The 11,714-nt window shown below is 40.8% G+C and overlaps 1 protein-coding gene and 1 pseudogene across 1 annotated transcript in view; one reads left to right on the top strand and one right to left on the bottom strand.

Moving 5' to 3' along the window:
* Positions 1-2,015: 2,015 nt before the first annotated feature.
* LOC148043611 (uncharacterized) lies at positions 2,016-3,226 on the bottom strand (annotated as a pseudogene).
* A 2,977-nt stretch (positions 3,227-6,203) lies between these two features.
* The window catches only part of PASK (PAS domain containing serine/threonine kinase), a 36,430-nt gene continuing 30,919 nt past the window's right edge, over positions 6,204-11,714 (top strand). The window contains exons 1-4 of the mRNA XM_087724938.1: positions 6,204-6,294; positions 6,736-6,946; positions 7,506-7,741; positions 10,074-10,244. Coding sequence (XP_087581064.1) covers positions 6,781-6,946; positions 7,506-7,741; positions 10,074-10,244 — 573 coding nt within the window. The 5' untranslated portion in view covers positions 6,204-6,294; positions 6,736-6,780. The remainder of the gene's footprint in view (positions 6,295-6,735; positions 6,947-7,505; positions 7,742-10,073; positions 10,245-11,714) is intronic.

Genomic DNA, 11,714 nt, shown 5'->3' with positions numbered 1-11,714 from the left:
CTGGATTACTGTAAAGCGCTCTACATGGGGCTGCCCCGAAGAGTGTTCGAAGACTACAGCTGGTCCAGAACACAGCCGCGCAAGCAATATGGGGTGTATCTAGATACACCCATGTTACACCTATCCTCCGCGAGCTGCACTGGCTCCCCATTGGTCTCCGGACATGCTTCAAGGTGCTAGTCGTTACTTTTAAAGCCCTACATGGTTTAGGACCTGGCTACCTGAGAGACCGCCTCCTGCCACTTACCTCCCAACGACCAACAAGATCGCACAGGTTGGGCCTCCTCCGGGTGCCGTCAACCAGACAATGCCGGCTGGCAGCTCCCCGGGGGAGGGCCTTCTCTAATACTGAAACACGCAGTTTGGGTGGAACAACGACCCAGTCCCCCCACAGCAAACAGCCATTAATAACAGACATTTTATCTCCTTTACAATAATACATTTTGAATTCAGACCCAACAGGCCCCTTGGGCCACCCCCTCCACACCCAGTTCAAAACTTGTTTGATCGTGGAGTCTCTTGCAGAGTGGTGGGTAACGTCACTAGACAAGACAGGACCAGTCTCTAAGCAGTCAATGAGAAGGACTGGCATCTCGGGGGTAGAGTCTTCAAGTAGTTCAGGCAATGGGTAGCAACTCAAAGCGTCGGCATGCCCCAAGGTTGAGCCTGGTCGATGGACGAGGCAATAGGTGTAAGCCATGAGGAAAATAGTCCATCTGGTCATTCATGGCGACAAAAAAGCAGGAGTAGGCCAGTCCCCAGCCAGCAAGCCAGTAGCGGTTTGTGGTCCGTGATGAGTTCAAAATCACGTCCATAGAGGTACTCATGGAACCTTTTTACGCTGGCCACTGCAGCCAAAGCCTCACGGTCCAGTTGGCTGTAGTTCCGCTCATCAGCGGAAAAGGGCCTTGAGTAATAGGCTATGGGTGCCTCGGTTCCATTGCGCATGCGGTGGCTGAGGATGGCTCCGATGCCAAATGGGGAAGCGTCACAAGTTAAAACAAGTGGCAGGGTCTGGCTGTACTGGACCAGGAACGTGTCTGCTGACAGTAGTCTCTTCACCGCAGCAAATGCGGCTGCTTCGGCTCTGCCCCAGGACCACTTTGTGTTTTTTGCTAGGAAACGATGTAAGGGCTCAGCAACGGTGGCTTTCTGTTTAAGAAAGATGCTGTAGAAATTAAGGAGCCCAAGGAACGCCTGCAGCTTGGTCTGATTGCGAGGTGTAGGGGTGTCCTGGATTGCTTTTATTTTTTTAGTGGTTAGGTGAATCCCAGAGCCGTCGATGAAGTACTCTAGGAATTCAACCCTTGGCACGTTAATTTGGCATTTTTCTTTTTTGAGATGGAGGCCTTTGTCTCTAATTCTGGTCAAAACAGTTCTCAAACGTTTGAATAGTTGCGTCTTATTTGCAGCCGATACCAAGTTGTCGTCAAAATAGGGGACGACTCCTGGAATCCCCTGCAAAAGCCGTTCCATGACACTTTGGAACAGTCCAGGGTCAATACTAACTCCAAATTGCAGGCGGTTACATTTGAATGCACCCCTATGCATCACAATGATTTGGGCCTCCGCTGTGGCGCCATCTACAGGCAATTGTTGGTATGCCTGCGCTATGTGTAATTTAGCAGATACTTTGCCGGAGCCTAAAGAATATAATAAATGCTGTTCAATGGGTACAGGATAAGCGCTTTGTTGTAACGCTTTAATGATTGTACACTTGTGGTCCGCGCAGATGTGGACAGACCCGTCAGATTTGACAGGTGTCACTATAGAGATCTCCCAGTGTGCGTGATCTACCGGCTCTAGGATTCCCTGGCCTATGAGCTTGTCAATTTCCAGATCAATTTTAGGGCGGAGAGCGAAAGGTACTCTCCTGATGGGGGCTATGTTGGGGTCCAAATTAAAAGAGATTGGGGTCCCCACAACGTTATCTAGACCGGCGCCGAAGACATCCTAGAACTCCTTAAAGAATTCTTCGGTGCTCTCATCTTTTAAGGCATTGATACTGGTCACTTCTAGGTCCAGGGCTTCGAACCAGTCAAGCCCCAGGGGCTCTGCAGGTCACTGCTGACCACCGTCACTGGAAGCTGGCCTCTGAAGTTTTTGAATTTCATCTCGAAGGTGCCCTGGCCCACGATGGGGACTCGGTTCCCCTGGTAGTCGCGAAGGTGTAGATGCTGCTTCTTCAGGCTAGGGATAGCCTGCTTGAGTGTAGACCATGGCATGATGGTCAATGATGACCCCGTGTCGATCTCCATCTCGCATGGAGAGCCCTCGATGAGGACTGTGACCTTCAGCTTTTTTGGCCGCCTTGTGCGGACTTGGCTGATTGAGGTGTGGTAAGTGACTCTGGTGTCGCCTTCTGAGTACCGTGGTGGCAGCTGCCATGCCCCTTGGTTGGGCCTCTGCTGGCGGTTAGGTCGGCTTCTGGGCTTCCAGGTCATCATGGGGTGCTTGCTTCTGCAAACCTTGGCGATGTGCCCCTTTTGCTCGCAGCACTGGCAGATGGCATCGCGGAAACGGCAAAATGATCTGGTATGGTCTCCTCCACAGCTTGCGCAAGGCGGGAAACGCAGTTCAAATTTTTGCGTGGCTTGGTGCGGTCACTGCACATGCGGCAGCTTTCATCTTCGCTTTCTGTGCCCTCGGCCTCTGTAGCCTCGCAATGTACATCTGCGCTCTTCCGCGCGCCTTGTGGAGTGCTTTGGCGCTGCAGGGTTTCTGTAGACTTAACGGCAGATTTCGATGCCCTGGCTTCGTCCAAGGCAATTTGTAGAATGAGATTAGACTTGGCAAGTAATCTCCTCTGTAGATTAATGTCCCGCACACCGCATATGATGCGGTCGAGTATGACTTCGTCTAGGTCTCTGAACTCTCAGTATGCTGCGGCCTTTCTTAGCACGGCAACGTACTCGTTGATAGATTCGCCTTCCTTTTGATTGCGAATATTAAATTCGTGTCGGCGGATGTGCTTAGACAGTTTGGGAGCATAGTATGTCCTCAGCGTCTGTTGGAGCACCGACCAAGCGACTGATTGAAGTGGCGTTGGCTCGGATAGATCTTTGGCTGTCTCAAACACTTCCTGTCCACAGTAACCCAGGAACATGTTCTTCTTGCGGCCTTCAGAAAGGCCCATGAGGTCGTTGGCTTCGAGGAAGCATTCGAACCTCAGCATGTATGATTCCCAGTGTTTGGGGACTGGGTCGTACGGAGCGTGTATGGCCATCTTGTGTTCTGAGGGCGTTTTGAATCTGCCGCTCAAAAATGGCTGCTTGATGCCGCACTGAGTTCCAAGCTGAATTTACTTGCTGGATTGCTACGCTCTTTTTGGTTCGCCTAGTTGCCTTCCAATCCCACCTTCGTTGTCAGTGTTAGATAAAAGGTAAAGGAAAGGCACACTGAGGCTTAGGCAACAACAGCTCTTTATTGTAATAGAACAACTATGTACAATCCAGCAAAGGTTCAGCCTGACAGCAGCCCTTTGATAGGGAGCTGTCAGACCCTTCGACCAATGAGATTGAATCTCTGTTCCCCCCGGAACAGAGGACCTTGGCGGAAACCATTATAACAGTTGCTAATATCTAACACATAGCATACTAAGCAAAAATCAAAGTGACCACATAATGAATTAACGTGATGTATGAAACTAGTGGTTAATCTGTACTGCCTGGTGAAAAGCTAATAAGTACAACTGGTTTTCTGCATGCTGTAGAATGCAAATCACCTTGGAGTTAATTTTATCATATAGAAAGGAACTTAAAACCCAATAATTTTATTTCCCTTTGATATGACAGTTTGATGTGCCAGATACGTGTGATGGAAGCTTACAAATTAGCCTGTATGACTGAGCTAGCGCCATTTGAAGGGGGGATTTTAGTTGGAGTGTGAATGGAAAAGAACTGTTTTGAAATACATACGGTAAAGGTTGGGATAAGAGGTTTCCAATATGTTAGAAAATGTTGAACCCTTATTGACTAATGACGATTATGTGTCATCAAGTTGGTGGGACTCATCACAACAACAGAGAGAAATTTTCTCCAGGATGGTCTGTCCTTCAGCCTTGTTGTGCTGCTCATTGTAGCAAGGAAGTATGATGAACAACTATGGAAGTGTTTACTACAAAGATGTATTCCCAGCAGAGATGAAAACCATCGTAGCTGCTCAGCAAGAGGCTCCCGTATTGGGCAACAAGAATACTGGAAAATACTTGAAACAAATGAATACTTGAGTGACAACAGCAAAGGCATTGTTTCCTATTACACAGGAGAAAGCAATGGAAAAACACCCCTCTATTCTATAAAAAACCCCAATTGAATAGATGATATAAACATTGTTGGAAATCTAAAATATGCTGCTTCTGAGTTTAATCAAACAATCAATTTATGAACACTATGGTATGTTTGAATACTTAAAAATAAATGTTTGAAATGTGTGACAACCCTGTATCTAATTTTTATATATATTTAAATTTGTTTGCTTTTCAATACATTAAAATCTATTATTTTCTATGCAAAAAAGGGAAAAAAAGAATAGAAATTAAAAATAGCCATACGTTCAAAAGTTAATTCCTCTAAAGAGTTAAATAATTAAGAATGGATTAAAAAAATAATATTAATGAATCTTTGCAACAGTTCTAGTATGATTCAGTACTGGATTAACAGAAACATAAAGCTGTCTCATAGTAAATATTTGGTTCAATTATCATTTTCTGGAAGTGTCTCCCAGAATTTTATATGCCAGCATTTTTTGGAAGCTTATTATTACTTAAGAGTATGATGACAACATGACAGAAGAGAAATAAACATATACACACACAACGTATTTTGGAAATTGATAGTATTTTACTCATTTGTCTTGAGTTCAGAACCAAGCAGTGCTGGCTTAGTGTGTATTCAAGCGAAAGATAATCAGGTATAGATATGTTGACTAAATGGGGGGGGGGAAACATCCTAGAGAAAGATAATTAGAGTATTTAGAGTATTTATTAATACTTATAGGCCGCCCTTTTCCCTGAGGGGACTCAGGGCGGCTTACATAAAATGAGGGGGGGGGGTATACAGACAATAGACACAAACAATACATAGAAGTAAAATAATAAGCAACATTCATTCATCATTCGGGTGGGGGCAGGTTATCTTTGTCCCCAGGCCTGGCGGGCTAGCCAGGTCTTAAGGGCTGTGCGGAAGGTCTGGACGGTGGTGAGTGTGGTGGTGAGTGTACGAATCTCCACGGGGAGATCGTTCCAAAGGGTCGGAGCTACTACTGAAAAGGCTCTACCTGCCTTTTATATGGCAAACTACCTGCCTATTATTTTTACCAAGCAAGTTGTATCATGTGCTCATAAAATCATTAAGAGATGAGTTTGATTTGGAGCTACCCCCTCTTTTTTTAATGGATGCTTTTGCTTTTTTAAAATATTTATTATTGGAAGAAAAATCCTAGTGAAAAATTCTTAATTATATCTGGAGTGTTTATTAGAAAGGCTAGAAAATCTATGTTATAATGTTTTGAAAAGTATGGTATGGTTCTTAGAGGGGGAAATCTTAATTTTATTAGAGAAAGTGGATAAAGATCCACAATAGTTTAAGCTATATTTTTAGACTATAAAATTCCACGATTGTTCTTTATGCTGTAATAGATTAAAAATAAACCCTATACGGATAGTTAGAAATACAGCCCTCCTTTCTGGGAAAGAGATGTAACATGCGGGGAAGATCTGAATGGACGAGTTTCCTCTGCATTCTACCGAACAGAACCTGCTCGGCGCGTCCCTAGCAACAGTTTGCGCGGGATCTTTTTATCTTTGAACGTCGGGGAAACTCCACCCCTCAGAACTGGTTGGGTTATCGAACTGTCGGCTTCTAGTTCCGTCGCGTTGCTTGGCTCCTGAAGCGACTACGTAGTCATTCCCCGCCTACTTGGCTCGGACTGAACACTTCTCCCCTCGGGTAGACTGTTGGGTAAGTTATTCCGTAGGAATAGAGGCGTTCTGATGACTCGGGAGGGGGGGGCGGGGGGGCGGACTTCTCTATGGGTTGTTTTTAGCATCAAAGAAAATCTCGTGTGATAGAATGAAAGGGATCCTCGGAGCATATGTGTAGCGAACTCATCCTCCTTAATTTAAGCAGCCCCCCCCCACAGCCATAACAAGAGGCGCCCTGCCATCTCCTGCGCTTGTCGTGGAGGCTCGTGGTGTGACAAACCGCATGTTGCACTTGAAAGCAGTTCCATTTCTGTTAGTGTTTTCTTCACGGAAGGTGTCCAATTGCTCCTCCGGGTCTTCAATGCTGACAGGTTAGTAGAAACTAGTTGAGATGCCAAATGCATTTCCTCTGCCATTCTCCGTCTCTTCCAGATTGTAACTATCTTTGACGTCATTGCCCTTAGGCATTCCTGGCTGGGATGCTTAGAAAATGAATACTAATTTACTAATGAACTTTGTGCTAAGTTGGAATTAACCTGAACACATGCTTTCTTTCTCTTCTGATATTATAAAACTCCCAATGAGTGATATTTTCAGGCATATCTTAATTCTTCTTTTCCTGTGGATTTGTATTCTGCTGCATTTACTATTTTTCCCATTTTCAGAAGCACCACATTTGCTTGCTATTTGGCAATTCAACTCTACTAGTTGTCTCCTTTTTATAAATATAAAATAAATATTTGATAAATATATCAGAACCTGATTTGAAAGAATATATCAAGTTCTAGATATAACATACTGTTCTGTTTCAGACCCTGCAGTTTCTGTGAAGAACTTCCTGTAGTTCACTTACAAGCATGACAGATAAGGAGTTTGTCACTTCTAAAGAAATCATTTCAGGCCCCTCTGTCTCTGCGACTGATCCTGGGATCTGTGAAGAACTGAGCAAATCTTTTCCCTGGACAAATAAGAAAAGGAAGAGTTGGCTTTCAAGGCTGTGTAAGAAAAAAACATCTTTGTCAGGTGATTAGCTTGCTTAACAAGGAATATAAAGCAATTGTTAATAAAAGAGAACAGTAACTATTTAACAAGAAGATATTCTTTCTTAGCAGATTTTCTGGAGAAAGAAAATAACAGAATGGATGGGAAAAGACTGAAGGCTTATAAATAGAAAACTTTTGGATTCCTTCTAAATCTCCATGAATAGTTACTACAGTTCAATTAAGCAGTAAATGTCTTGTCTAAAGCACTTCAAAGGAATGGAAACTATGGAGAATATAAAAAATTGGGTGTAAATAGATCTGAAGGAGCTAGGCAGTTTAGAAATAGGAAATACAAATAAACAAGCAAATAACTTAAAATCACAGATATGCTGATAGTGCTTTTTGACAGTCCTGTTATTTTTGCTTGTTTAAGGTGATAACTGAGGCAAACATTTCTTGCTATACTATTTTACCTAGTATGTCTGAACAATGTTTTTCCTGTAATTTTGTCTTTAATAAGTTGTTGGTACTTTGCAAAATTGTCTAGTTGTCTTTAATTCTAGTATGTGTGCATCTATGCTTCTTTTTCCTTTTCTTAGAAAATGGATGGAATTCCTACTGCCTATCTTCATTAGCTGCCCGGAATATCTGTACTGGCAAACTTCATAGCTCTTGGGATCACTTGGAAACTGCTTCCCTTTGTTGTTCCATATGTAGCACTTCTTCTTGTTCTCTCTTAAATGCACTGACTTGGGGAGAATCCATTCAGGCACTGTCAAGTAGTATACGTAACCCAAACAAGGCCATCTTCACTGTGGATATTCGAACAACTGAGGTACTAAATGGATTTGCATAACATTGGCATTCCCATAGCATGCCACTGGTGTATACCATATTTTTCGGAGTATAAGACACAATTTTTTTCCTCAAAAAAGAGGCTGAAAATCTGGGTGCGTCTTATACACAGAATACAGCATTTTTTGCCTCCCGAAGCACCACCTCTTCAACAAAATGGCCTTGCATAGCCTTATGGAGGCTTTCAGAGAGCTCCTGGGGGCTGGGGAGGGCAGAAATGAGCATGCTCATTTCTGCCCTCCCCAGCCCCCAGGAGCACTCTATAAGCCTCCATAAGGCTATGCATGCAATTTTTTTTGACAAAAACGGGCCAGTTTTTGCGAAAAACGGGCTGTTTTTTTCTCATTTTGGGGGGCCCCATCCCCAGGAGCACTCTGCCAGCCCCCCCCCCCAAGGCTATTCATGCCTTTTTTTGAAAAAGAAAAACAGGCCATTTTTGGGAGATTTGCAGAGTGCAAAAACTTTTTTTTTCCTTTCGGAAAGCTCTTTAACTGATCGATGAGAATTACATTGATCAAGTGCTGTGCCAGCAGAAACAAAGTCTTAGGTGCTGCAGATTGTCAGCAATTTTCTTCTCCAGCACATGGATAAATACACCTGGAAACATCTACCAACCTACCTACTTTCTCTCCCTCCCTACTGCATTTCTCTCTCCCCTCCTCTATCTATCTACCTACTCTCTCCCTCCCTACCTACAGTATTTCTCTCTCCCTCTCTATCCTTCTATCTACCTACCTACTTTTTTTTAAATTTGCCTCTTCAAAACCTTGGTGCATCTTATACTCCAGTACGTCTTATATTCCGAAAAATACAGTATATAGAGGTTCAATAGATAAGAAATTCTCTTGTATTTACAGAATATACTGTATAACAATCAAACATTTGAATAATTCACAAATTTTATTAGGATAAATTTTATTAGGATAAAATTTGTGGGAAAACATTAAAACAAAAACACATCTTTTATGGTTTCGTTGTACAATACTGATTTAATTATAATGTAGAATGTATAATTAGGGGCAGAAAGCCTTAGATCTTATTTCATACTTACCAAAGAACACACTGTTAATCTTACAGATTTCTGATATGCAAGGGTTAAGGATTTTCTCCCATCAATATTAAGTGCAATCATTAAAAAGTTGCTTTGAAAAAGCACAGCTACAGAAGATTTTATATATTAACATTTACTTTTGGAACAGGGGATCTGTTACAAATCTGTTTTGAAAATGGAATAGGCTCCATGTCACTTTTTATTCCTTTAATAATAGGTATTTTGGAGTAATTTGTGCCAAAGCTATAACTAGCTTTGTAGGAAAATTGAAACTAAAATAGGGCTAGTTTTACTTTGTTAATAACTGTACTTGGCATGCCACTTTATTGTTAAGAGCCAATTAAGTATTTTTACCAAGATGTTACTGCCTGGTTTTAACACCCATAAAATTGCAGTTGTCTGATTACTCATTTGTTAGCCTTTGCAGATTATTTAAGCTTGTAGTACCTAATGAAGACATGTTTGTAAACAAAACTGCAATGATAAATTAATGAGTACTGATTTTTTATCTTTATAAATAAATAGAGCAAAACAGAGTAGACTAAAACCTCTGACTTGATTCACATATTATGCTACACAATTGACTTGGGCTTAGTGTATGCACCAAATCCAGCCAATTATGATTAGTTCAATAAACAAGCCAGATTTAGAGTGATATGTTATCACAGATGTAAATGATAAAGCAATACTTACTGAAGTTAATCTCATGATATGTCTTGTGCTCAATCTACAAACTATTAAGGTTATGTTCATGTTATAGTTAACCGTGATTAATTCAGACCAATTCACCGAAATACTGGACTGTGACCTAAAAAAGTCATAAACTAAAATAAGGCTCACACAACAGGCTAAATTAAAACATGGTTTTAATTAAAAAAAACTATTACACATGCTAATGATTTATTTAATATCACATCAATTAGTGTTACTTTTGAATAAATATATATTAGAATACTTGTGTACTATTAGAGCACATTGGAATTCAATCCCAGGACACTAGCTTTTTATTTGTGCCCATCACTTGCTACAGAATCAAGTCAAGAAATCTTCAAATTTGATTGAATAGATGCTTCTATTTAATTTTCTTCACAAAATAATTGGAAATAATTTGCTGCTATTTGCTTCTGGAATAGTTTTGCCTTAATAAAATTAATGTACTGTATCCGTATTTCTTGGAGGTTTCCTACCCTAGTATGAAGAAAACCCAACTATGCTTAGCTTCAAAGTCCACCAAAAGAAAATTTTTCTTGTTCTTTTTTAGATTCTAGTTGCAAATGATAAAGCATGCAAGATTCTTGGATATAGTACCCAGGAAATGATTGGGCGGAAATTATCTGAAATGATTTCACCATCCAACTGGGATATTGTGGAAGCTCTGAAAGAAGGATATGCTGATCTTGAAGAACATGGACCAGTAATTCCAGGAACAGTGGTGTGTGATTTCTCTGATTAAGTATCTTACAGCCGAAATATGCTTATCAGTATTTCAGTCTTGTATGTATGTGTATATATATATATATATATATATATATATATATATGTGTGTGTGTGTGTGTGTGTGTGTGTGTGTGTGTGTGTGTGTGTGTGTGTGTGTGTGTGTGTGTGTGTGTGTGTGTGTGTGTATATATATATATATATATATATATATATATATATATATATATATATATATTAGAGTTATAGCACAAATACATACATGTGTGTGTGTGTGTGTGTGTGTGTATGTATCTTCTTGGCACCAGCCTGAAGATGGTGAGTGGGACCTCGTTGAAACGTCGCCAAGATACTCTCAAGAGCCAAGGTGGCGCAGTGGTTAAATGCAGCACTGCAGGCTACTGCTAGATCAGCAGTTCAGCGGTTCAAATCTCACCGGCTCAGGGTTGACTCAGCCTTCCATCCTTCCGAGGTGGGTAAAATGAGGACCCAGATTGTTGGGGGCAATATGCTGACTCTCTGTAAACCGCTTAGAGAGGCCTGAAAGCCCTATGAAGCGGTATATAAGTCTACTGCTATATTGCTATCAATCTTACATGGGAAAAGACCCGAATATGCCAAGACCTGCATGTATGTATGTATGTGTATATATATGTGTGTGTGTGCGCGCGCATGCTTTTGTTTAATATTTCTGCAATGATAGAAAAATCTGAATGTACTTAAATATACATAGAAGATCATGTACAGTGTTGTATGTACATGAAATATGATACTGATTTTTTATTATTACCAGAGCATAAGTAGTATAATTCAAGAGGACATATGTCTATTTGTGATTAATACTCATCTAGGCTGTTAAAAAATATATCCTAGCCTCAGAATTAGCTGTACTAAATAATTGTTTTTAAATAATATACTCCTTTATGATAATGAAGCATGATTGGTTCATAAGAAAATCAAACCTTTTTAATCCTTTTCTACTGATGACAATTAATCAGGCAAATTGGTTTGTTCTGTTTTACTGCACTTCACTGTGAACATTAAATTCCCCACCAGTAGTTATTCTTTAGAAGACCAAATTGCTTTTAAAGATAGTGCTACCATGCTAGTTGAAAAACTGGCTATTTTGTTGAGTATTTCACATATACATAGAGCTACATTTGCTTACTCAGAAATATAGACTATGAACTGTGTTCTACAAAACCAATAAAAATTCTTGGGGCATCTGAAGAACATTTTTGTTGCATAACCTTTCCACCGTTAGGGGAATTACTCTCTCTGACTAGGGTACTATATGCAGTAAAAATAGAAATTGATCAATCTGGAAATTTTTGCCTAATTTTATGCCAATTAACATGCCTAAAATATTCAATCCCGTTCATCCTGCACAAATTTACTCAGAAATAAAACTCCCTGGATTCTATACATTTATTTTTGGTTTATTAGATTTTATTAGATTTATATGCCG

The sequence above is a fragment of the Thamnophis sirtalis genome, unplaced genomic scaffold (genome assembly GCF_051295495.1).
Source record: "Thamnophis sirtalis isolate CommonGarterSnake01/CBP01778 unplaced genomic scaffold, rThaSir2_p1.2 scaffold_11, whole genome shotgun sequence".
NCBI classification, from domain to species: Eukaryota; Metazoa; Chordata; class Lepidosauria; order Squamata; family Natricidae; genus Thamnophis; species Thamnophis sirtalis.
The sequence above is the reverse complement of the archived record's forward strand: the minus strand, read 5'-3'. Positions and strand labels throughout refer to the sequence as shown.